Source organism: Balaenoptera ricei, chromosome 1 (assembly GCF_028023285.1).
Source record: "Balaenoptera ricei isolate mBalRic1 chromosome 1, mBalRic1.hap2, whole genome shotgun sequence".
NCBI classification, from domain to species: domain Eukaryota; kingdom Metazoa; phylum Chordata; class Mammalia; order Artiodactyla; family Balaenopteridae; genus Balaenoptera; species Balaenoptera ricei.
Genome location: NC_082639.1, coordinates 171,559,051 through 171,585,923, shown reverse-complemented (window position 1 = coordinate 171,585,923; position 26,873 = coordinate 171,559,051). Strand labels below are relative to the sequence as shown.

Below are 26,873 nucleotides of genomic sequence, written 5' to 3'. Positions count from 1 at the left end.
GCGCAGGCTCAGTAGTTGTGGCTCACGGGCCTAGTTGCTCCGCGGCATGTGGGATCTTCCCAGACCAGGGCTCGAACCCGTGTCCCCTGCATTGGCAGGCGGATTCTCAACCACTGCGTCACCAGGGAAGCCCTGGCAGCTTTTTAAAAGTTAACATACAACACACCATTGTAAAGCAATTATACTCCAATAAAGATGTTAAAAAAAAAAAAAAAAAAGTTAACATACATCTACCAGATGACCCAACCATTCCACTCCTAAGTATTCACTCAAGAGAAGTAAAAGTATATGTCCATACAAAGATGTGTACCCAAATATTCATTGTAGCTTGATATGCTGTAACTGGAAACAACCCAAATGTCCATGAACAGATGAATGGATAAGGAGTGGTGCAACCAGACAATGAAGTATCTCTCAGCAATAAAAAGGAATCACTACTGATACACACAGCAAAATGGATGAATCTCAAAATAATTATCCTGAGTAAATTCAGACAAAAAGAGTACAGACTGGATGGCTCCATTTATCCTAGATTCTAGAAAATATAACTAATTTGTAGTGACAGAAAGGAGACTTGCTAGCAGTTCCCTGAGGATGGGGAGGGAGGCAAGAAGGAAAGGATTACAAAAGGACATAAGGAAACTTTGGGGGTGGGGGGTGATGGATATGTTCATTATCTTGATTATGGTAATGGCTTCACAGGTGTACACATATGTCAAAACTTATCAAATTGTATACCTGAAATATGTGCAGTTTATTATATGACAATTATACTTCTATCAAGATGTTTCTTAAAAACCCAGTGATGGGACTTCCCTGGCAGTCCAGTGGTTAAGACTCTGCGTTTCCAGTGCAGGGGGCATGGGTTCGATCCTTGGTCGGGGAACTACAATCCCGCATGCTGCGTTACCGAAAAAATAAATAAAAAATAAAAAACCCAGTGATAGGGAAAGATACATTGTGTCAAGATGCACTGAAATCCTGTTAATGGTTGAGACCATTTTTGTTATCGTCATATCAACCTTTCTTCACTGTAAGATAAATATGAGATCAGAGAAGAGAAACAGGAAGAATTTGGGGGGGAAAAACAGAATTTGGGGAAAGGCAGAGTAGAAGTAAATGTAGGTTGGAGAGAGGTAATTTAGCTAATCCTTAACATTATTAAAAATTCTAAGCTCTGAAAAGAAAATGCCTACAAGGAATCCCAAAGATACCTGCTAAAATTCATACGCAGTAGCAAGAGCATTAATATATCATTAATCGCTAAAAACGATGACGGCAACAAAATCACCAAAAAAACAGACACTTCCTCAAACCTGCTCAACATTTGTTTTGTTCTGAATTTATGGTATATTCAGCATTTGAATTCTTTTGACAGCCACGTGGAGATCATTAAAATTAATCGTTTTGAAGAAATAAATTTAAAATAAGCCTTTTAAAGAGGGCCATCCTTAATAACCCACTGAAAAAAGAAGTAACAGTGAATGAGATTTAAAGGTTAAAAAAGCAGTATCACTGTGGTCCATACACGGCATGGGTAACAATGATCACTTACGCCATTCTCCTTTCTTCGATGTTCACCCGGAACTTTTACACCATTTCTTTTTAAACTTGGATCCTGAGACCTTGGTCCGCTCACTAAGCACAAAATTCAGAAAGCAGGCATTAACACTAGAGTTGACAGATATTTTAAGTCCCAGTTCATTTCTCAGTTCTGTTGTTAATGCTCTCTGATATTTTAAGTTCAAAATATACTTAAAATGCTTTCTAGTAGCAATGAAGTTATTAAGGTCTCGTAATTCAGCCTGTTCTGGAAAACCTTACTTGGAACGGTGAATAAATAGTCAGCACTAGAAAATGTCACATGCTAACCATTCCCATGCGTCAGATACCACAGGAGGCAAAGTTAAGAAAATAAATGTACTTCTGATTACGGGTCATTCACACCGTTTGCTTAAGTGGCTCCTCCCAGTTCTCTATTTAGTTACTCAGCAGTGAAATTGGGAATAGTTTCATTGAAAGAAATAGAAGTTAAAATTAAATGAACCCATCCTTGTACTCGTTAAAGAGTTTGTACCTTACACGGGAAGGAAGCAACTGAAAACAGAACAAGTGGCATTTCGAACATTTGGTCATTTTGCGGTAATTCCGAAGTATTATCAAGTACTTGCCCATTTATTTAAGTAAAAAAATTTCAATTTCCTTAGCTTGGGAAAGTACTAATTGGAAAACACTGTGCATTCTGCTTTTTTGGCTAAAAAGAATTTTTCAAGCCCAAATATATGGGTCTCTCAGTACCACTTAAAGCATCATGAAGGGAAAACAGTCTTAAACTGATAAATTGTAAGGAACAATATCAAAGAGAATTTCTTAAATATGTGAAATTAAGCTTCGACCTGTACTTCCCAGAAGTTAGAAAATTTATTAAATTATCTCCCAAGAGGTTTTAGATTAAAATTTCTTTTGAATCAAATCTCTATTGTACCTGCCTGGAAGCTTAGCACAAATTTCCAGTAAATAAATATGTCTATCCTCAGGGCCACGTACCACGCTTATATCTAACTCCAATGAGTTAGCTTTACTTTTAAATACTGTTCAATTCTCTGACAAAATAGCTCAGGTAACCTGTGACAATATTTCTATAGAAGAAAAAAAAAATCTATCATTTAGGAATAACTGTTTTCTTTGCTGCCTCAAAGAAAGAGCACTCCACCAGTTTCTTTCTCCTTGGCATGTTCAGTTACATAATCAGAGTAAAAAGCAAGAGCTTTCAAATTAATGTCATATACATTCTGGGTCACAGGTCCTAGTTAAACTGGAAAAAGAATACAGTAACAGTCTCCTAATCTGTAATCTAGAAGTCTACACCACAAAGGCTGACACTGAACAGCAATCCTGTTTTATCCCAGTTTAGACACTATGTGGCACTGGTGTTTTGCGACAATGTGAAAACAGCGTCCTTATCTTCAGATTATATTTCTCACATTACAGACACACTGAAACTGCGTACTGCACTACTGAGAGGCTGTTTAATAATTTACCCGGTACGATAGAGAAAGATATTTGAACTAGCAGATGAATGGGGAAAGTTCATCTAATTTACTAAAAGAAGATGTACGCAGTAATGTAAATAAAGAACAAAATAAAAATAAGATGCAGATGCCAACTTAAAACCACAAAAAAGAAGGCTGCTTTAGGGAAAAAAAAAAAAAAATGCATGCTTATTTAAAATAAAATTACAGACACCAGACATTGAAAGGCCTGTGAGCCAGCCGGGCTGAGGTGACTCAGGTTCCACTCCTGGCTCTGCCTCTAGGGACGTGGGCTCTGACAAGTCATTTAACCCCTGAGTATCAGCCTTTCTCATCTGTATAGTAAGAGGCCAGACTAAGTCAATTCTGGGGTCCCCCACGGTCTGAATGTCTAATTGCTGGGTACCATGTGGACATTTGTACTAAAGGAATAAAACTGAGATTCTGTGACATCTAATAATTAGCCTCTGTTACCGACAGTCTTACTCCCAAGAATTATATATACTGAAGTCACAAACCTCCCATTTTAAAAGTTCCAACATTTTTAGAAACACCTAGTAATCCTGCTCCGACCAGCGGCTTCCCACTGAGAACAAAGCTTCCCCACAGATCTCAGACCTGAAACTGCCTGTTCTCCCACGTCCTATGAGACCTCCAGGGTCACAGGGATGGCTGTGTCCCGATGTCTAGGGCTGCTTTCAGCCCACTATTCCTCCACCTTCACGTATTACCTTCTACCCTCTCCTCACTGTCATCTATAAACTCTGGTCACAACCCTCAGTCACCGCAGATGTGACCACCTGACACCCTGTTCTCCCCACTCCAAGTCCTGCCTTCATTCTGGATGACCTCACCATCCAAAAGCTCACCTCTCAGATCCGTGGCTTCCTGCCTCCTCTCTAATTCAGGATCATTTCATGGCCCGGTGCAGGACCACGTCACCTGGAAGTGCTCTACCCCTGAAATCTTAAATTCAGACTTTCTACTTTTTGACCACAATTTCCTCTCACTGCACCTGTGCATGAATCTGAGACTTGCAGTTTCCTAGCGCTGGTCTGCTCTGGCCCTGCAGCCCCTCTGCCTTCACTTCGTCCCCACCCAGCTTAGACGCCATCTCACCAACATCCTCTTCTTCCCTGTCCCACTGACTCCACTGAACTGGTCTGGCCAAGCCCCAACCTTGGGTCAATCCAACCATCTCCTCTTACAACCTTCTGGGCTGCAGAGCATCACTGGGGAAAAACCACCCATGGTCTCCTGGTCTCTAGTCTCAACTGGCCTCCAGGGGACCCTGGTCCCCTAGCAGCACTCTCTCCTGTTCTCCACCATGGCTCCAACCATCACTTTCAGATGGCTGTGCCTCCTATCTCAGAGAAAACAAATGTTCTCAGATGAGAAGCCCCTCCCACTGCTCCCATAGGGAGCACACATTTACCTGCCTCTGCAAAGTTTCCCTTCCACCCAATTAAAATGGAAGACAGAATAAAGATGCAGACTTAGAGAATGGACTTGAGGACACGGCGGGGGGGCAGGGAAGGGGAAGCTGGGACGAAGTGAGAGAGTGGCATGGACATATACACACTACCAAATGTAAAATAGATAGCTAGTGGGAAGGAGCCGCATAGCACAGGGAGATCAGCTCAGTGCTTTGTGACCACCTAGAGGGGTGGGATAGGGAGGATGGGAGGGAGACGCAAGAGGGAGGAGATATGGGGATATATGTATATGTATAGCTGATTCACTTTGTTATAAAGCAGAAACTAACACACCATTGCAGAGCAGTTATACTCCAATAAAGATGTTAAAAATAAATTTTAAAAATAAAAAATAAATAAAATAAATAAATAAATAATGGAAGAGAGACCCTTCCCCCCCCCACCACCTCCCACTGGCTGACTTGCCCATCGAGCATTCCCTCCTTCTTGTATTTCAACCCGCTGCTCTACTGACTCTTTCCTTCCCCCCCCCACATTAAAAACTGTCATCAAACTTTTCCCATCTTCCAAGAAAACAGAACAAACAGAACCACATCCCTTTCTCCCCAGCCCCCAGTCAGGGCTTAGAAGAGCCGTCCATCCTCGCTGTTCCCACTTCCTTACCTCTCACTTACCCCCCAAATTACCTGGCTCCTGATCACATGCTACACCCGAGCATGAAATAAAACTTCAGATCTTTGTTATGACTGATAGGATGCTACCTACCAACGTCCCTGCCAGGGGGGCGTTCATGGCGAAGGAAGAACCGAACTTCACTCCTCTGACTTCCAAACCGTTGCAGGACATCAAACATTCGCTCACTATCGGCAACTGGACGTTCTAAAAGAAACGAATAAATGAGGTATAAATCATGTTATCTTCAGGTAAAAAGAAAGACGAACATATCATTTACTGTCTATCCTTCATGCAAATTATGCATTATGAATGCAGAAGTTACTTAGCATCCTAGATCTTTTTTTTTTTTTAAAAGAACCCTTAGAAAATGAAGCATCACCAACTTTCCACACATATAATCAGGGTCAAACGTGGGTGGAGTACAGGGGGGAGGACTGGATCCGGGCCGCTAGCAGGAGCTCAGGAGTCTAATTCAGGGGCCCCTCACTAGCCACAGGCAGGCTGGGAAGCTCTGCGGGTTCCAAAGCTCCTGTCATCTATTCCATAGGACAGTCTCTTAGGTCCCTTCTAACTCTAATGGTTCTATGATTCTCTAAGTGTACAAATGAAACATTAAAAACAGCTTTCTATATCATGTAGTCTTACTGTCTATTGGTTTTTATTTTTTAATTACAATTTTATAAACTACGTTAAAAAAAAAAAATCAGACACATGCATTTCCAAACAAAAGCCTCTTTACTGCCCTGAAAATATGCTTCTTCGGCCCTTCTTCCAGTGAGACTGCCAGTTGTCAGAACTTTTCTAGAGACAAAAAGAAGGGCATAGCTAAATACCCTAATAAATGGGAACTTTAGGACAAACCAGATATCTTAAGCTCCCCTCAAAAAATCTTCCAATCTTAAGGGATCTGGATATTAAAACCGAATATACTGACTGAGGATGCAACTGTTTAAAACCAAAGAACTTCAGTAACACTGATATAATTTTTAATATAAGAAAGTTGAAACAGCCTAAGAAAACTAAATGCACTTGTCAGTAATCAAAGACACTATCTGAGTACCTTAAATAAACAACACGGGCAGAGAACGGAGCAGCCAAGGGTTCAGCAGCCAATTCTGTGAACCCCTGAACTTAATCTGCTCGGTTGCAACGAAGTACAGCTCTGGTTCTTGACGTACTGAGTTGACACAGATACCCCTCTCCTCTAAACCGGGGAAATTCTAACTAAGACCCCCACCCCCGCCAAAAGGAAACACCCATAGCTGAGTAGACACCCTCCCAAAAGAAATCCTCAGCAGACCCTCCACCTCCTCACAAAAAAAACAAAACCACACACACACACACACACACACACACACACACCCTTTATTTCAAAAGAAGTGAAATCCCCAGGTTCCAGAAGCAAAGAGGGAATTCAAAGGAAGTGAAGTAACTCCAGTCCACGCTGGGTTGGACCGTCTTACAAGGTCTAGGAGCTAAGGTCCTGATGGCCTATGATGACAAAAAATCAGGCTTAGGCCAGCACACGCTGAAATACACTTCAAAGAGTCTCAAAGCCGCCTATTCACCCCATGCTCTGACCACACCAATCTCCTTGTCCTGGCATCCGTGCCTATGTGACTTTGAACAAGCCATTCTTAGCATTGAGAACTGTCCGCAGCACCCTTTTCTCCTTCTGCAGATGAGCACATCCATCTATTCCTGCAGTCATCGCACGGTATGATAAAGGTCTGCGGACTCCTGCTTTTACTTGAAGGCAGGACACTTTCATCTCTCTATTCCTCACAATCAAGCACAGTTCCTAGTACATTATAGGAATCCAAGAAATGTTCTCTTAGCAAACAAATGAGTGTGGAGTAAGGAAATGGAGATGGCAGATAAAAGCTACATATTTTAAAAGACTGTCAGTTAAAGGAAATGGGAAACTTGAGAAGCTAATGAAGTGGAAGCAACAAATTTACTATTTTTATTTTTTTAATTTTATTTATTCATTTATTTATTTTTGGCTGCGCTGGGTCTTTGTTGCTGTGCACGGGCTTTCTCGAGTTGCAGCGAGCGAGGTCTACTCTTCATTGCGGTGCGCAGGCTTCTCATTGTGGTGGCTTCTCTTGTTGCGAAGCACAGGCTCTAGGCACGTGGGCTTCAGTTGTTGTGGCACACGGGCTCAGTAGTTGTGGCTCATGGGCTCTAGAGTGCTGGCTCAGTAATTGTGGCGCACGGGCTTAGCTGCTCCATGGCATGTGGGATCTTCCCAGACCAGGGCTCAAACCCGTGTCCCCTGCACTGGCAGGTGGATTCTTAACCACTGTGCCACCAGGGAAGTCCAAATGTACTATTTTTAAAATGGGGCACCTTGAACAATTTACAGCAAAAAAGGAGGAGTTGAAAACATAACAGCTATTACTTGCTGAGAGCTAACATTAAATGTTATGCTAACAGGGGCTCTGCTAAACCCCCTTCAAATGTCAGCTCCTGGGATCCTCACACAATCCTATGCAATAGATTCAATTATTATCCCAATTCTGCAGGGAAAACACTTGAGGACTACCGAGATTAAGTACCTTGTCTGAAGTTATAAAGCTGGTAAATGAAAGAGACAGGATTTTGAAACCTAAGACCTTGATCTTAATCACACCATACAAACAACCCTCAAATGAATTATGAATTCACTGTAAGCAATCAAAAGCCCCAAAGGATTTTTCATGGAACATTTCAAGGTAATTCTAAAACATATCTGAAAAAGAAAATACACAAGAATACTACAGGATAACAATGAAATAAGCATTTGCCTTACAATACCATACCTTTCATAAAACTACAGTAATTAAAACTATTTGGTCCTATCATAAAACTAGAAGAAAACAATAAAAGTAACTGACTAAAGCTTATAGAAACATAACTTCATACGAGATATAACAAGAATTCAAAGTGACATTTCACATCAGTAAGGAAAAAAACAGATGTTCAATAAGACACTTAAAAAAAACTTGTGGGGGATTTCACTGGTGGTGTAGTGGATAAGACTCCGCACTCCCAACGCAGGGGGCCCGGGTTCAATACCTGGTCAGAGAACTAGATCCCACATGCATGCCGCAACTAAGAATTCACGTGGCACAACTAAGGAGCTGGCAAGCCACAACTAAGGAGTCGACATGCTGCAACTAAGGAGTCCACCCGCTGCAACTAAGATCAGCGCAACCAAATAAATAAATAAATAAATAAATAATTTTTTAAAAATTCACGGGATTTCCCTGGTGGCGCAGTGGTTTAAGAATCCACCTGCCAATGCAGGGGACATGGGTTCAAGCCCTGGTCCGGGAAGATCTCACATGCCACGGAGCAACTGTGCGCCACAGTTGTGTCACAGTTGTGACACTGTGCGCCACAACTAAGCCTGTGCTCTAGAGCCTGCGAGCCACAACTACTGAGCCTGTGTGCCACAACTACTGAAGCCCACGTGCCTAGAGCCCATGCTCCACAAGAGAAGCCACTGCAACAAGAAGCCCGCGCACCGCAATGAAGAGTAGCCCCCGCTCACCGCAACTAGGGAAAGCCTGAGCGCAGCAACGAAGACCCAACACAGCCATAAATAAATAAATAAATAAATTTATTAAAATAAATGAAAGAATTCCAGCAATAATCAAAAACAAGGAGACTATGCCAGGCTCCCAGAAAAAAAAAAAAGTTTCAACTCAGAGAGTGAGCCTTGGCAAAGAGAAAGAACACTTCTTACTCTAAGAAAATCAGCCAGAAGGGTAGGCACACATTCAGAGAAACCTGAGGTAAGTACAGAGGCAGGAAACTGAGGAAGCTCACAATGCATGGTGTCAATCATCTCGGGAAAGTAATTTGCAGAATGCAAGGAGGCCACCAGAGCAACTAGAGGCTCATTTATTCATTCAGTAAATATTTATGGAGCACTCCCTCTGAGCTGGGGTGCAGCAAGGAACAAGACAAGCAGGTCTCTGCTCTTAGGGAGTTTACATTCTTGTGCGTGTGTGTGAGGCTACGGGGATTAAAGAGGCAATAAACTAATAAACACACACAAGAAAACAGACAGACACATCTCACGCAGAGGATCAAATCAGGATGGAATTGTGTAACAGAGAACCTCATGCCTGCTTTCGTAGGAAGCTCGGGAGAAGCATCTCTGAGGAGGCAGTGTTTTAGCTGCAATCCAAATGGCCAGAAGGAACCAGCAATGACAAAATCTGGAGGGAGAGCAACAGAGAAAGTGGGAACAGCTGGTGCCACTGGCTCTAAGGCGGGAAAGAGCGTCGTTTATCCAGGAATATAAAAAAGCTGCAGGAGGCAGGCAAGGAGGAAAATGGTACCAGATGACATCAAAGAACTCACAATCTCAGATCAAGACGTTGGATTTTATTCTAAGTAGAAGAGAAAGCCATCAAAGAGTTTAAACAGGAAAGTCGAACTATCAGATTTTTATTGAAAAAGGATCACTTGGGTTTCTTTATGGGAATGGTCTAATCTAGCTCCTATGTGAAGTAAGCAATTCGGGGAGAGTGCAGAAGACCTTCCTGAACACCCAGCTGTAGGGACGTCAACGGAAGATGAATAAGAGGACTCGCCTGGCAAGCAGTGGGCGCTCGGCTGGAGTCACATACCGTGAACGGTGTGAATGCAATGAACACAGTGGGAAACTTGTGCTGGGACAATGCACCCCCAGGGGAGAAAAAGGAAACAGTGGGAGCTCACCCAGGCTGCACAGAAACAAAGCAGAAATCATGAAAAATTATTCCCGCATCTACAAACTCCTAAGGGGCCAAAAAGAAACCAGGCTGTCCCATTTCAGGGCTCCAAAGAACTAAGTAAGGGGGTTGATGTCAAGGCTTAAAACAATGCCTATGTCTCCTGCCACCACAGTAACTCAACACCGAAGAGCTTTCCCGAAAAACCTACAAAACCTCAGAGAGGGCAAAACAATCAGGACGCCTCAAATTCCTAACTAAGTGCAGCTTAAGCATACAAGAAACACTTGTGAGCACTATACATTTTACCGTAACACCCCAGAAGCTTCCACGCTGTGTATCAGCTGCCTATCTTTTGACCTTTTATACTGTAGTGCCTACGGTGTCTTGCAGAAAACGAAAACAGCGAAAAGACTTTGTAGGTCGCAACGGAACTGGACTGAGAACACTATCTCTGATGGGCATCCTATTCTGCAGTTTCTCCGCGGATACACGCATGCGGCACACCGCGCCTCATCTAAAACCGATGATAATGAAAGATGGCACGACCAAAGCAGGCATACCAGAGCCGCACCACACTTCAGCCAGGTGGCAATCGCTCTCGCCAGGTTCCTTGCAGAGATCCACCACATCTCTGCAGACGGTTTCCGGAGTAACTGGGACTTCCGTGAAGTGCTGCTCGTTGTTGCTGAGGTACACGGTGAGAAACATCTGGAAACAAAAGGAGAAACGCAACAGTTATCAGTACTGTCTACACGGGTGCTGGTCACTTTCTACTCACCTCGGATTCCTTTCCCCAGATGGTCTCAGTCGAAGTGCAAATGCACAACAGGACCATCTGGCTGTTCCCTGGCCTGAGGAAGGGAGGGACCTGGAGCTCGGCTGATGGACACCAGCCCGCCCCCCCTCTCCTGGCAGCGCCTGCAGAGCCCTTGGGGATCCCCGGAGCACAGTCAAATCAGTGCACACAAAAGGTCATATTAAATTTTCCTCTGGGAATTCCCTGGCAGTCAAGTGGTTAAGACTACATGCTTCCAATGCAGGGGACGTGGGTTCAATGCCTGGTCAGGGATCCCACATGCCGTGTGGTACGGTCAAAAAAAAATCTTCCTCTGACATTTTATTCATGCTATTTGTTTACCAAATACTTATGTAGTTCTTAGTATGATGTGCCAGACCCATACTACAAATAGATCTTCTTATCAATCCTGTGAAGATGATCAGGGGATGATGATCTCACACACACACACACACACACACACACATTTATGCAAAGCCTCTTTTGGGAAGGATACACAAGAACAAAACGTGTTGCTTCTGAGGGTGGAGATGTCTTTTTTTATAAAAAAGAAAAGATGCAGTATCTACTTCTACTGGGAGAAAGACTGCTATTGAGTTTTATTTATTTATTTATTTATTTATTTATTTTGGGGTCTTCGTTGCTGTGCACGGGCTTTCTCTAGTTGCGGTGAGTGGGGGCTACTCTTAGTTGTGGTGCACGGGCTTCTCATTGTCATGGCTTCTCTTGTTGTGGAGCATGGCTCTAGGCGCACGGGCTCAGTAGTTGTGCCTTGCGGGCTCTAGAGCTCAGGCTCAGTAGTTGTGGCACACGGGCTTAGTTGCTCCGCGGCATGTGGGATCTTCCCAGGCCCAGGGCTCAAACCCGTGTCCCCTGCATTGGCAGGCAGATTCTTAAGCAGTGCGCCACCAGGGAAGCCCAATACTGCATCTTAAAGACACTGCTACTAAAGAATTCAAGTTTTAAAAAAATAAATAAAAATGCATGACAATTAAAAAAAGGAAGACCAGTTTTCATACCTATTAAATAACCAAAAAAAAAAACCCAAACAAAAAAACCATTGTTAATTCCCAGTACTGAAGAAACTGAGTGAATCAACAAACAAATTGATGGCGGCAACGCAAGGCAATGCACGTCGGCCCGCTCCCATGCTCGTTCACTGAGTGAGGACCTAGGCCGGGAAGGTTAGCGTGTATCAGGATAAAACAAAGCAATAAACAAACAAAAAAGCCAGACAACTTGAAAGCGTAATCCCACTGTGAGAATTTGTCCTGTGAAAATAATTCTAATCAAAGAGAATACAAAGCCTGTGAAACATGAACTGGATGGGCCATTATACATTCTGTAAAACTAATTAATGAGACTATGCCAAACACTGGGGGAAACTGGGGTTTTAAGGCTCTGACAAAGCAGAATGAGTAGGATCTGCACGGTGATCACACTGACACAAGGACATCACACGACAGCTGCAGCACCTGCCGACAGTCAACCACACAGCTTCCCATGCAGCTTAAACCTCTCTGCCCATTACCCCAAAAGTCAGACAGACGCATTAGGCTCTTCTTTTCTTGGGGGGGGGGGGGTGGGGAAGGGAGGAAGGAGGGGGAAGGCAGTGCCTCATGGAAACTATGATGGAAACTGGCTAAAACAGCAGACTGGGTGCCTCAAGGATCCGGTCCAAGTAAGGGGAGAAGACGACATGCACAAGAGAAGACGGCCCACTGGGTCAGCGGGCTCAGCCCCCGGGGGCTTCCCACCTCCTCCCTGCACTAAAACCATGATTTCTTAAGGTAAGCCAAGCCTCCACTTCCTGCAACCAAAACTCTTTAACTCACATAAACATGTGTAACATAGAAAGTAACCCCCAAAACTAGAAAACACGAGAAGGGTACTCATTACAGCTAGAGGGTAACCCAGAAAAAAAAGTTTAAGTGGATAATGTTGAAACAGTAAAATATATAAAAACAAAACTAGAATTTGCCGGGATGAGCTCAGAAGCTTTCACGCTGCTATCAGGTTCTTCACATTCTGATAAACTGTGCTACATAAAGATAGACACATAGTTCTAGGCCTCAAGTCAGTCAACACTTTCAAACTGTTACACAAAATGAACACAGGTTTCCACCCGGCTGCTGCTCTGGATACATACACGGTGTATTTAACGAGAGAGATAAATAATTTACACTTGAGTATTAAACTGTGCTCCTCCTCAGTATTCCCTACCCACACCAATACTTTCTTTGAAGTTCAACACTTCAAACACAGTAACTGTTTTCTTTGTAAATATGAGACCTAGAGGCATTTATTAAATTACAGAAATATTTAATACACAGTATATATACGAAACATACTGTATCAACAAATAAAAGGCTATTACATAAGACAACAGCACCTTACCTCGTACACTTCATCTTCTTAGAGCCCTTTCACACACATTATCTCAGAAACTTACATCAACCCTCAAATAAGCAGAGCAGATATTACTTTCTCTTTATAAATGAAGCAAAAGACTCATTTATAAATGAGTCTTTAAACTGGCTACTAAAATGAGAGGGTCACGGAGCAATTCTGTTCTTCTTTATCCATCCTCTACTCTTTAAGCTGTTCCTTATGGCAAAAAAATATTTTATAGCAGAAGAATATTAGGGAAATGCCTATTTAACCACAGTAACCAAACTTGAATAGAGACCTGGTCTTTTACTTTCTAGAAAACAACAGCTTCATTTATTTAAAAGTACAATTACAGGGAATTCCCTGGCAGTCCAGTGGTTAGGACTCCGAGCTTTCACTGCCAAGGGTGCGGGTTCAATCCCCGGCCGGGGAACTGAGATCCTTAAGTTATACGGTGCGGCCAAAAAATGAAAAAAAAAAGTACGATTACAAATAAGAATGATGAGAAATGTGTTCTAAGATTACTTTTCCCCCAAAATCCACAGGATTAACACTGGTATGAATGGTGAGTACATGAGGGGACCCTATTCCTGCTGTCACCCATGAAGACAGCTCTGTGGTGACTTTTTCTAGCTATGCTGAGCGCTTGGAGGTGGGCCAGCAATGTGACCTGCTGCTGACTCCCAGGTGGGAGATCTGGGTTCTAACCCCAGACTTGTTAATAATTATTAGGAAAGTAATGTCACCTCTCTGAATCTCAGCCTCCTTGTCTTCAAAATAAGAGTCCTAAGTTCCCTAAGAGCTGCCATTTAGTTCGGGTGTTTACTGGGGGTCACAGTAAGAGCCAACATCTTCACAACAGTCTACAAGCTAGAAGTCAGCAATTCAGTCACGAAATGAGGACCTAAATAAAGGCAGTGGTAAGGAGGACAGAGGAAAGAAGGATAGATTCAACAGAAAGACAGGATCTGGTGACTAAATGGGGGCAGGGGGTGAGCAGCACATAGGGGTGGGGCAGGAAGGGGAGGAGAGAGGAGGGAGGGAGTTTTGCTTGCGTGAGCCGACCTGGGATCTGCCCACTCCAACAGCTGTCCCCACCCCCTCTCCAGTCCTCACCTCCTTCTAACCCTCTCTCCCCTCTGCTCCACCAGCATCCTCCTTGCTGTCCACCCCCTAGAGCCTGTGCACTGGCTGCTCCTGTCTGCAAGGTTGTTGGGTCGAAACCTCCTCGGAGCTCCCGGGGTTGAATGTGAAACTGGCCCCAGGCGCGGAGGGCAGGGAGAGACCGAAGGAAAAGGCAGCCCACTCCGGACTGGCGGGTGGCCACTCAGTAAGCAAGGTAGCTTGCTTCTGAGACTTGTCTCGGGGCTGCAGAACCCATGGATCCCTGCCCCCCACCGACCAGAATGTTAAAACCTTATGGAGGGGACTTCCCCGGTGGCGCAGTGGCTAAGAATCCGCCTACCAATGCAGGGGACAGGGGTTCGAGCCCTGGTCCGGGAAGATCCCACATGCCGGGGAGCAACTAAGCCCCGTGCGCTACAACTACTGAGCCTACGCTCTAGAGCCCGCGAGCCACAACTACTGAGCCCGTGTGCCACAACTACTGAAGCCCGCGCGCCTAGAGCCCGTGCTCCGCAACAAGAGAAGCCACCGCAGTGAGAAGCCCGCGCACCACAATGAAGAGTAGCCCCCGCTCGCCGCAACTAGAGAAAGCCCCTGAGCAGCAATGAAGACCCAATGCAGCCAAAAATAAATAAATTTAAAAAAAAAAAAGCTGGGCTTCCCTGGTGGCGCAGTGGTTAAGAATCCGCCTGCCAATGCAGGGGACACGGGTTCGAGCCCTGGTCCGGGAAGATCCCACATGCCGCAGAGCAACTAAGCTCGTGCGCCACAGCTACTGAGCCTGTGCTCTAGAGCCCGTGAGCCACAACTACTGAGCCCAAGTGCCACAACTACTGAAGCCCGCGCACCTAGAGCCCGTGCTCCACAGCAAGAGAAGCCACCGCAATGAGAAGCCCGCGCACCACAACGAAGAGTAGCCCCCGCTCGCCGCAACTAGAGAAAGCCCGTGAGCAGCAACGAAGACCCAGTGCAGCCAAAAATAAATAAATTAAATAAATAAATTTTAAAAAAAAAAAGCTTATGGAGAGGCTTTAACTGGGTCCAGTCTCCAGGCTGCGTCCTTGGGCAGCTTCAGGCTCGGGGGAAGGCAGGCGGAGCGCACATTCCAAGGACAGGAAAGCGGGTGCATGGCCTCCAAGCCGGGGTCCAGCTTGCAAGTCAAACCTGCGGTCACGCCTTCTTGATGACCTTCCCCGACAAACGTTCTTCCCGGTGTGCCAGCACGGCCTGCCCCCTCATCTCCCCGGGTCTTTATACTCCAACACTGCCTGCCCAGAGAGGCCTTCCCTGGCCATCCTGCCTAAAATCCCACCACCGTGCTCACACGTGCACACACGCGTGCGCACACACGCGCTTCTCCGTGGTCTCTCCTTGGCACAGTGACCATCATACCATATATTATAGTTATTTCACTTGCTTTTTTTTTTTTTTTTTTTTTTTTTTTTTTTTAATTTTTTTTTTTTTTTTTAAATTTTATTTATGGCTGTGTTGGGTCTTCGTTTCTCTGCGAGGGCTTTCTCTAGTTGTGGCAAGCGGGGGCCACTCTTCATCGCGGTGCGCGGGCCTCTCACTATCGCGGCCTCTCTTGTTGCGGAGCAAAGGCTCCAGATGCGCAGGCTCAGTAGTTGTGGCTCACGGGCCCAGTTGCTCCGCGGCATGTGGGATCTTCCCAGACCAGGGCTCGAACCTGTGTCCCCTGCATTGGCAGGCAGATTCTCAACCACTGCGCCACCAGGGAAGCCCTCACTTGCTTTTAATATCTGTCTTCCCTGCTAGAACATAAGCTCCACGAAGTCCAGGGTTTTTTCTGTTCCATACAATATCCTCAGCACCTTGATCTGTGCCTGGTCTGTGACGAGCACACAATAAGTATGTGTTTATGAATGAATACGTCCAGTAGCTGTTACTGCACTTGACAGATTCACCTCTGATTTATTTTCAGAGTAAGTGTTCCCTCAGGTATTGACAGATGGTAGAGCAGATAGTATAAAGCACAGCTACACGCACTGACAGAAATTAGTTTCCTCTCCTCATTTCTTCAAGCTTACATCATGCTACGTCCTCCTACTTCTGTTTCAACATTCTTTTCATTCATGAAAGATACATAGGCCATCTATTTTTGTTTTTTTCTTTTTGCCACACCGCCCAGCTTGTGGGATTTTAGTTCCCCAACCAGGGATCAAACACGGGGCCTCGGCAGTGAGAGCACTGAGCCCTAACCACTGGACCACCAGGGAATTCCCTATACGCCACCTATTTTGTGGTTTAAGTTCTAATGTAGAAATCATCCTTACTAAATAGTTATTACAGCACACAGCACAAAATTCAAGAAAGAGAGAAAGCATGCTGTGTGGGGAGGACACAGCCAGCCCAGAGGAATAAATACCCCAACCTGGCTCCCTCCTTCTTATATCATCCATCCCACCACTCCCCACTGGACAAACCCAACTAGAAGTCGGACGGCAAGGGAGGCCATTCATGTGGTTTATAGAAGTCAACCTCCTGGGGCATAAAGCAGGGTAGAGACAGGCCAGCAAAAGCTGGTCCTCCTCTCCATGCTCAAACTCAATTACTTCAACCTCTATGTGGTTAGAGAGGGCCCTTGAGCCACAATCTAAACAGAATGAGAACACAAGATACAGGAAAAGAATATCCCAAGCAGAGGGAAGAGCAAATGTAAAGGCCCTGAGGAGGAATCAAGTTTGTCACATTTGTGGAAGAGGAAGGTCATTGTAGAGAGAGCAAGAGGAAAGGATTATAAGAGATCAATTCAAAGAGGCCTGATGATGCCAGACCTTAGAGGCCACTGGTCCTCAAGATGTGGTGCGTGCGGACAGAGGGTCTTTAACTATGGATGGCTAGGTCCCACCTTCAGAGTTTCTGATTCAGTAGGTCTAGGATGGGGACTGAGACGCTGCATTTCTAACGAGCTGCCGACACTGCTGCTCTGGAAACCACAAGCTCAAGAGCCACTGTTCAAAGGCCAGAGCAAGGAATTTGGATTTTAACCTAAGAGACCATTGGAGGCAAATCATTAGAGACAAAAAGCAGATTAGTGGTTGCCAGGGCTGGGGGAGTGCCTGCTCAGAGGTACAGGGCTTCTTTTTGGAGGGATGAGAATGCTCTGGAATTAGTGGTGATGGTTGTACCATCTTGTAAACACACCAAAAACCACTGAATTGGATACTTCAGAATGGTGGTACGTAAATCCTATCTCAATTTTAAAAAAAAAAAGAAGTCATTGGAGGATTCTGAACAGGGTATTGAAGTCATTTTTATGTCATTTTTAAAAAAATCACTCTGGCTACTATATGAATAGACTACAGGGGGACAGGCATGGAAGACCAATTAAGAGGAAATGTAGCACATAAAATGAGATATAATGGTAGCACAGACTGCAGGTAACAGCAAAGGTAGTGAAAAATGGCTGGATTGGGGTTATATTTTGAAGCAGAGCCAGCAAGACTTGCTTAATGGACAGAATATGGGATGTGAGCGTAGAGAGAAATTAAGAGTGAACGTGGATCTGGTGTCTAAGCAACGGAGTTAAGAGTAGTGTGACTTACTGAGCTGAGGAAGGAGGAACAGGCTGGGGAAGGGCCCACAAGTCAGGGGTCTCGTCCAGAAGTCCCACAGAGAACAAGGATCCAGCAAAGGACTGGGAAAGATCCATCCATAAAAAAACAGAAAGAAACCCAAAGGAGTGTGGAGTACCAGAGACCAAGTGAAGACAGTGTTTCAGATGAAGCGCAGAGATCTCAGAAATGAGGGCTGAGGACTGGTCCCCAGCGCGGCAAGATGGAGGCTGCTGGGCGCCTTGACCAGCGCTGTCTGAGGAATGAGGTTGAAGGCCTGGTTGAGACAGGCTGAGAGCCTGAGGGAAGGGTGCAGAGACTCAGAACAGAAAGACGGAAAAAATGGAGCCGCAGATGGAAGAAGACACAGTAAAAGGGGTGCTTTGTTTCTTCTTTATTTCAACATGGAGTTTTTACAGGACGCTTTAACGGATGGAATGATCCAGTCAAGAGAGGAAATGATGTTGATGATGCTGAATCTGTATCTCTAGCCACTGCCTGCTCTCTAGACTGCCCAGCGGTGATCTGCGTCCGGAGAACCCACAAACACTTCATGCTAGGCTTGGCCAAAGCAGCACAGTCCCATTCTCACTTATTTTCTTTGTTGTAGTGATTATTTTACTTTTTAAGTTACAAAGATAGTTTATCTTTATTTTGAAGATTTCTTAACTGGACACCACAGCACGGTGACAACGATAGAGCTGGAAGAGGTGGCTTTGAGCCATGACAGTATGACAGTTCATGTGCAGCTGAGAGCAAGTGTCTTCCCATCCACACCAGAGAAGGGGTGGGGGAGAGGGACCACCCACCGGGTCCAGCTGCTCCTGATGGCCATAATACCTATAATTGCTACACCTCCCCCTAGAAAATTCTGATTAGAACAAAAAGGCATCACACCATTTGAAATTAACCTTTAAAACTCATTTCACCCATCTTTAAATTTATAGACTTTAAGTATGTCCCCAAGTTTTAAAGGTTAAATATCACTTGCATTTATATATCACTTATAATTTTAAATCTTTTAATTATAATCTGCCCACAATTATGGGCTTTACTGATAATTTGTAACTATTTCAAATTTTATAGAGGAAGTGAAACAGGCATTTTCTCAATAAGTATCAATTCTCTTCTTCTTAACTTTACTTGGGAAAGGAGCAAAAAAGAAAAAAGATATGGTTGTCAAGTGGCGGGGTGGGGGGAGGGATGGACTGGGAGTTTGGGGTTAGTAGATGCAAACGATTACACTGAGAATGGATAAACAACAAGGTCCTAATGTACAGCACAGGGAACTATATTCAGTACCCTATGATAAGCCATAATGGAAAAGAATATTAAAAAAAAATAAAAGAAGAATGTAAAGAAAAAAGAAAAGAGGGTCAAAACAGAGGGCTGGTTAAACTAACCTATCATGTTAACCTGAGAAAAAGTAGGCACACATGCTCTTTATATTGCTACTTTCCTTTCATCTTTGTTTCATAAGTGTACTGTGCTACAAAAGATAAAAGAATTCTTCAAAATGTAATTTAATTACCTAAAAAATAAAACAAAATCAAGATGAAGCTGTTTTTATTTCATTTTGATGAAGCAGTTTTATCAGCATGTTGAAAACTTACTAAAGAAAGAAATTTTAGCCTATTCTATCAACTAAGTCCTTCTGAAAACAATTGTGGCCAAGAATTCATGATCTTTAATGATAAAAAATAAAACTGCTAAATCTTAGAAGTTTTCAGCATCTGATACCAAAACATTTTAGAAGGAAAAAGCACAAAGAGCAAAACTTTCAAAAATGTGTCAGTTATGTATTGTTTTATTAGAAAACAGTATTCACCATATCTTACTATACAAATGGAAAAATATAGTATGTGCATACATACATGTAATACATGGCAAAAAAAAAAAAAAAAAAAAAAAAGCCTGGAATTAAATTCACCAAATTAACAGTAGTTATGCCTTGGTGATAAGATTATGAAATAAATTTGGGGGAGCTTATCTATGCTTAAGTTTTCTAGAATGATTAAACATCACTTGGATAATAAAATTGATTTTGTAAGGAATCAATAATGAAATTAGTAAGATAAACATAAAGTACCATTTTTATTCCCTGGGTCCTTGCTATGAGATATGTAAGGCAAATATCTGTCTGACAATGCCTTTCTAGGGTTACCATACTGCCTTAACTTTAGCCGGGGACTAAAAATAAACAATCAAGAAATATATCTTAAATGTCCATTAGAATGGAATATTATTCAGCCATAAAAGGAATGAAGTATTGATGCATACTACACAGAGATGAACTTTGAGAACACTATGCTAAGTGACAGAAGCCAGACACAAAAAGAAACATCCAGAATATTCAAATCCATAGGGACAAAAACTAGATTAATGTTTAGCAGCGGCTGTGGGGAGGCGGAATAGGGAGTGACTCTGGAGGATGGAGTTTCTCTCTGGGGTGATGAAAATGTTCTGGAATTAGTGGTGATAACCTTGTGAATATACTTAAAAAAAAAACCCCACTGAATTATATACTCTGTAGGGTGAATTTTATGGTATGTGAATTATATCACAATTAAAAATGCCTACTACATACTTACTATGTGAGAAATATAAAAATCTCTTAAAAGAAATAAAATTTACTCATGAAAAGATTAGAGAACAATTTAGTACCGAATTACATGAGTGAGGCTGTAGGTAAAACGGAAATTCAGAAAGGAGAAAGATGAATGTGATCTGAGGTAGACTGAGATTTCAAAAAAGAGGCATAAATTAATGGAAAGCATAAAGAAATAACAGAAAAACAATAATCTATAGTAACCTTACTTCCAAAATGCCATCTTTTCCTGACACTTTAGATTTTTTAAAACACCATATTCTCAAGAAAATAGAGATGACTTCCTTAGCTTCTTTCCCATATGGAAGCAAGGAAAATGGAGTTCCCTAGAGTTAAATCCCCTGGGAGGCTGCCGTGAGAAACCCGGTTATTCTCACTGACTCACAACTGTGTTCCTGGGAACTTGTGACGTAAATTAATTTCATCATAAAGAGTGCAGCAATAATCAGATCAAAACAACACATGAGCCTTTACAGCTGTACCTGCGGCTATGAGGACAATAAATTGCTGGGGCATCTGAAAATGCTCATGACGTCTAGCTTGGATGGAACAGAGGAGATGGCTTTTCTTCCCTTAAAAGCTGGTCAGCCCTTCTCAGTGACATACAGACATAAACTGTTAACTTCTTTCCAACTTGTAAATCAAGAACTTCATTTTTTTTATAGTATGAGCCACAAAGAGAATAGATTACCCAATAAACAACAAGAGTCAAATCTAGAGTATACTTAAGAGCAGAGGCTATAACAGACAGATCACACAGGGCAATACAAATGGTAAAACTTGGGGGTGGGAGGATAAATTAAATTAAAACAACAAGGTGTCACTTACAACTATTAAATTAGTCTTCTATTAAAAGATAACATCTAACAGGGATGAGGTTGTGGGAAAGTGATTCATTCAAAGACATAATGATGGTACTAAAAATTGTTAAAAATCGCGTTTGGAAAGTAAAATGAATCATGTATCAAAAACCATAAATTTATGTATACCTCATGAATTATCCCTAGAGAAATAAATAAAATGAATAAAAACTCTAAATGCCTGAAGATTTTCACTACAGTGCTAGATCAATAAACAGCAAGATAGAAAACTAAATATCCAGTAAGTTAAGCATGGAAAAGTAAGTTAAAATACAACTGCTGGAAGGACTAAGACCCAGCTACCAACTACTGTAAGCATAGTGTCAGAAAAATGGTAAGATAAAGTTATAAAACAGTAATATTAAGTTGTAGATTGTAACCATTTAAAACATCTGGGGACTTCCCTGGTGGCGCAGTGGTTAAGAATCCGCCTGCCAATGCAGGGGACACGGGTTCAAGCCCTGGTCCGGGAAGATCCCACATGCGGCGAAGCAACTATGCCCGTGCGCCACAACTACTGAGCCTGCGCTGTAAAGCCCGCGAGCCACAACTACTGAAGCCCGCGCGCCTACAGCCTGTGCTCCGCAACAAGAGAAGCCACCGCAATGAGAAGCCCGTGCACTGCAACGAAGAGTAGCCCCCACTCGCCACAACTAGAGAAGGCCCGCGCACAGCAACAAAGACCAAACGCAGCCAAAAATAAATTTAAAAAAAAAAAAAAAAGTCTAAAACATATGGACATAGGAACTGACTGGTATGGAATACATAAGTGAAATCCGTGGTATTAGGAGATCGGGTATAGATGTCACTTTAAATTTGTTTAAATCTCAATGTTAATATATTTTTACAATAATTTACAATTTAAAGGTACACGTAACACAATACAAACTGTGATAAAAGAATGTGAAAATATTTCAGCATAAACAGTAAATGTGGTTCGATTCTTAAAGTGATCAATCTGAAGAGAAAGAAGATTCAGGGAAAGATCAAACACTATGTTAAGCTGGGCCAGGCCACACCTCCCCACACGCTGTGCACAGTAATTCACACCCAAGTCATGTCTGAAGGAAGGCTTGCCTTTCCAAACATCCAAAATCACAGACAATTTTCATTTAAAAAGAATAGATCAAAGATTTATTTTTAAGAGTACCATTTTTACAGGACATGTATTCACTGTAACTATAATGTTATGCTATTAACACAAGAATGACTCATTTTAAAGAGGAATTATTTCAGATTAAAATTTGGAAGACTTTTCCAAGAGGAAATTAAAAAAAAAAAAACTGGCCCGTGCATTTACAAGAAATTTACTTGTGTCAGAGGCCAAAGTTTATTCCTTTTATTGAAAAAACCATGTGAAGTTCCACAGAAAGAAAAAAAGAATTAAGAGTTTAAGACGTTCCCTGTCAGAGAAAGGAAATTAAGCTTTGCAATAATACCTTCAGAGCTTTGATTTACAAAAACTCAAATTGCTTAGGATTACCTAAGAGGGAAAAAAAAAAAAAGAATGTAAGAGGAGAAAAAATTGCCCTTTAGAAAAAAATGAACAATCTGTAAAAAGAGTGACATAAATCCTCCCCAATCTTACAACTCACAGGAAACTCACCATAGGGACAGCCAGGTAATAATGCTAGTAGTGAGGTTAAATACAAGATGGGTTTTGTATTTAATAATTCCTCTGTGGAGAAAGAATGCAATGAATGAAGGAAGCCCCCAGACTTCCTTCCAGAAGAGGATGCTGCTACTAGGCTTCCTGTAACTGGTCAAGAAAAACACCTCTCTCAACACTCACACATATAGAAAGGGGATTTGATTAAGACACAGCAACAACAACCAAAGCTTCTTTCAGTCTCTCAAACGCACAGAGCCATTCAGCCCAACTATGGCTTACAACCCTGGAAGGGGTTAGAAATGAGATGCAGGTAGTTCCGATCTTCCGGGATTTTCAGCGTCCTGCTCCTTGGAGTCCCGGCTGTCTGCTCCCGTGGTCACTCTGCTGGCAGGGACCGTGCACCGAAAACACTGGGTGGCTTATTTGGCTCCCCAACTTGGACACACTCCGTCCTAGCGGCGGGCTGGGCTGCCATCCTTCCGTAGGTAGTGTGCCGTCCTAGCGGCGGGCTGGGCTGCCATCCTTCCGTAGGAAGTGTGCCGTCCTAGCGGCGGGCTGGGCTGCCGGCCTTCTGTAGTAAGTGTGCTGTCCCGTTACCCCAGTTATCCCAGCCTGGTCGGCCCTTCCCCCTCTCCCCACATCTCAGTGGGCAACCCAACAGAGGTCTCTGTGGAGCCTCCCTCAGGAGCAGCGGGGACACTACACCTTTGAGTCCTTTCCCTCAAAGAGATACTCTCCAGCCTCCCTGATGATCAGTCCAACCTTATCACAGTTATCAGATGATCACTGCTTACAGAGGCCTATTATGACTTCTGAGCCGTCTCTCCTGCCTAGAGTTTACTCTCGAGGCCATTAAACTGCTTTATTAAATCTTCATCAATTACCATGAGTTACATCTACTAATGTTGTATTAAAGATCAATGATATTTAAACCTACTTCTACACTAAGTGTACCACTCATACACCACATGTACTGCCTTTTTAGCATGGAATATTTTAAATATCAGTCCATCAGTTTCTATGAGACATCTGAGTTATTTAAACAAAAAATTATAAAATCATATTCAATGGATTTTTTTTTTTTACATCATAAGCTATTTCTTTGGTCACAAGAGCAAGTGAGTAGAATCTAGAAATCAATGACACATTCGTCTACCAATTTGAACAGTACTGTTAAAAAAGTTCATCACATGTGGAATATCCTAACCATTCATTCAGTGTCACCTAGCGTACACAATCATTTTCTGAGATAATTACCATTCTGGGGAAAATGACACAGCAAATATGAAGTGGTTACTTTAATTGTGGGAAAAATTCATTACATACTGAAAAATAGCTGGTCTTAGGTATCTGATTACATAACCACTTCATCTACGTAAACAGAACAGTCACCTCCCCTGAGACTAAGAGGAGTCTTATCCCATCAACGTCAGTCACTCTAAAGAAGTTCCTGGTTCTGCTTCCTCTCAATCCCAACTCCTTGTTGACTTCAACATCTTTCATCCACTCATCCATTAGGATTTACTGAGAACCAATGTCACACTGGGAACACAGTGATGGGAAAGCCTGCACTCTTTGGGGCGGGAAGAAGAGACTGATGATAGACAAATGAGCATGCTGTATAAGGTGATGTGACAGAAAGTGATGCAGATGATGAGAGGAAGCGTCCAGTCATGGTTGGGGGAGGCGTCTGGGGAGGGGCAGCTGAACTGAGGCTGAAGGAGCCGGCCACTCGAAACATCCGGGGACGACATTCCATGCAACGGCCCTGAGATGGGGGACGGGCTTGGCCTGTTGCACGACCACAAAGAAGGCCAGTATATCAGGAATACAGGCACGTGTGAACGAGGGCAGAGAGGTAAACAGCTGATGCAGGGCCTTGTAGGTCAAGAATAGGGATGCAGGCTGAAGAATGAGGGAAAAGTCGCTAGAGTAGTTCTCAAAGTGTGGTCCCCAGACCAACAGTATCAGCATCACCTAGGAACTTGTCAGAAACAGAAAGTCTCAGGCCCCTGCCTAGACCTCCTGACTCAGAAAACCTTGGGGTGGGGCTCAGCAATCCCACTGAAGTTTGAGAACCACTGCATTAGGGGGTTATAAGCAGGGACGTAACACGAAGCTAAGTTTCTGGGTAACGTGCTGTAAATAAAGTAAAGCACTAGTTGTTTCACCAACAGATAACAGCAGTGCACCTTAATCTGTACAGTGTATATTAACTATTATAATGCTAATGGTTAACCCAGTGACAATGTCAAAACATCACAGATTTTATACCTGTAACTTACATAATACGGAACATCAATTATACTTCAATTTAAAAAATCAGATTCATATACAATGGTATTTATCTTTGCAGATTTTGAATTTCAAGGAATTTCTGGTCGATTTCAAGAAATACTAAGACCCAGGGGCTTCCCTGGTGGCGCAGTGGTTAAGAATCCACCTGCCAATGCAGGGGACACGGGTTTGAGCCCTGGTCCAGGAAGATCCCACGTGCCGCGGAGCAACTAAGCCCATGCGCCACAACTACTGAGCCTGCACTCTAGAGCCCATGAGCCGCAACTACTGAGCCCATGCGCCACAACTACTGAAGCCCGCGCGCCTAGAGCCCGTGCTCCGCAACAAGAGAAGTCACAGCAATGAGAAGCCCGCGCACCATAATGAAGAGTAGCCCCCGCTCGTCACAACTAGAGGAAGCCCGCACACAGCAACAAGGACCCAACACAGCCAAAAATAAATAAATAAATTTATTAAAAAACAACAACAAAAAAAGAAATACTAAGACCCAAAACACATTTTAAATTATCTGCCCCACCGTTAGGGCCTCAAATCACCAAGTGAGAAATCTAGAAAACCCACTCTTTTCCTCACCTCTCTCCCTAGCATAGCTCACGTTTCCTCCACCCTGTTCCTTAGTGTCAAAGTCATCCCTATCCTTCTTGAATAATTCAAAGCCATAAAACTGCCTCCAACCCTGTCCCTCCCACACATATACACCTCCAGCCAGAAGTAAACTTTCTCTTTGCTTCTCACACAACCACTCACACCATAGTTGTTTGGATCCCTGTCTCATTTGTCTTACTGATCTATAAATTCCTTTGGGACAGAGGTTTTGGTCCTTACATGCTTCCTCCTCCCAGATTTTCTCCTCCCCCCGCAAAATACTACACATAGCAAATCAGTAATACGTGTTTGTTCAACTGAACCAATACTGTGGTTCGAAGACTCAAAGTTCCCCAGAAGATGGGAACGTGAACAGGAGACAGACTTGAACAGAGTATGTTCACGTCATCAGGCGTAAGAAGCGTTTATATGCGAACACGTGGTATAACTTCAAAGTGAGCTTTCTCAGAGCCAGTGTCTCAAGAAAACAAAGCATTCTGCTAACTGTGGGATAACCTCAGAAATCTTTTCTCTCCTTTTCAACTATGCCTGAAGCCTGATTTAGATAGATTTCAAATTCCACCAAAGCTTTAGGCTACTCTGCTTTAAATGTCTGTCATAGACAAACAACAAAGTAAAAGAACTAAAAAAATATATTCAACTAGTTCATTCTCCATCTCACCATCTCAACCATTCTGTAAGCTTAACGTTGGTTAGTATGCTTTCTTCTAAACTGAGTACTGCTGTCTTGTAGGCATGTGTCTTGTTTTACATAAAGATACTGTTACAGACCTCATTCTATCTTCTGCTTTTATTCACTAAGCACCGAATTTTTTTTATAGTTTTTATTGGAGTATAGTTGATTTGCAACATTGTGTTAGTTTCTGCTGTACCGCAAAGAAAATCAATTATACATATACATATATCCACTTTTTTTTTAAATTTATTTATTTTATTTATTTATTTTTGGCTGTGCTGGGTCTTCGCTGCTGTGCATGGGCTTTCTCTAGTTGCGGCGAGTGGGGGCTACTCTTTGCTGCGGTGCGTGGGCTTCTCATTGCGGTGGCTTCTCATTGCGGAGCACGGGCTCTAGGCGCGCGGGCTCAGTAGTTGCAGCACGCGGCTCAGTAGCTGTGGCTCACGGGCTCTAGAGCACAGGCTCAGTAGT

The 26,873-nt window shown here is 43.1% G+C and overlaps 1 protein-coding gene across 1 annotated transcript in view; it reads right to left on the bottom strand.

The window, feature by feature from the left end:
• Positions 1–26,873, bottom strand: part of TP53BP2 (tumor protein p53 binding protein 2) — a 66,808-nt gene that overhangs the window by 29,502 nt on the left and 10,433 nt on the right. The window contains exons 2-4 of the mRNA XM_059941897.1: positions 10,416–10,563; positions 5,234–5,347; positions 1,556–1,638 (exon numbers count right to left, since the gene is read on the bottom strand). Coding sequence (XP_059797880.1) covers positions 1,556–1,638; positions 5,234–5,347; positions 10,416–10,563 — 345 coding nt within the window. The remainder of the gene's footprint in view (positions 1–1,555; positions 1,639–5,233; positions 5,348–10,415; positions 10,564–26,873) is intronic.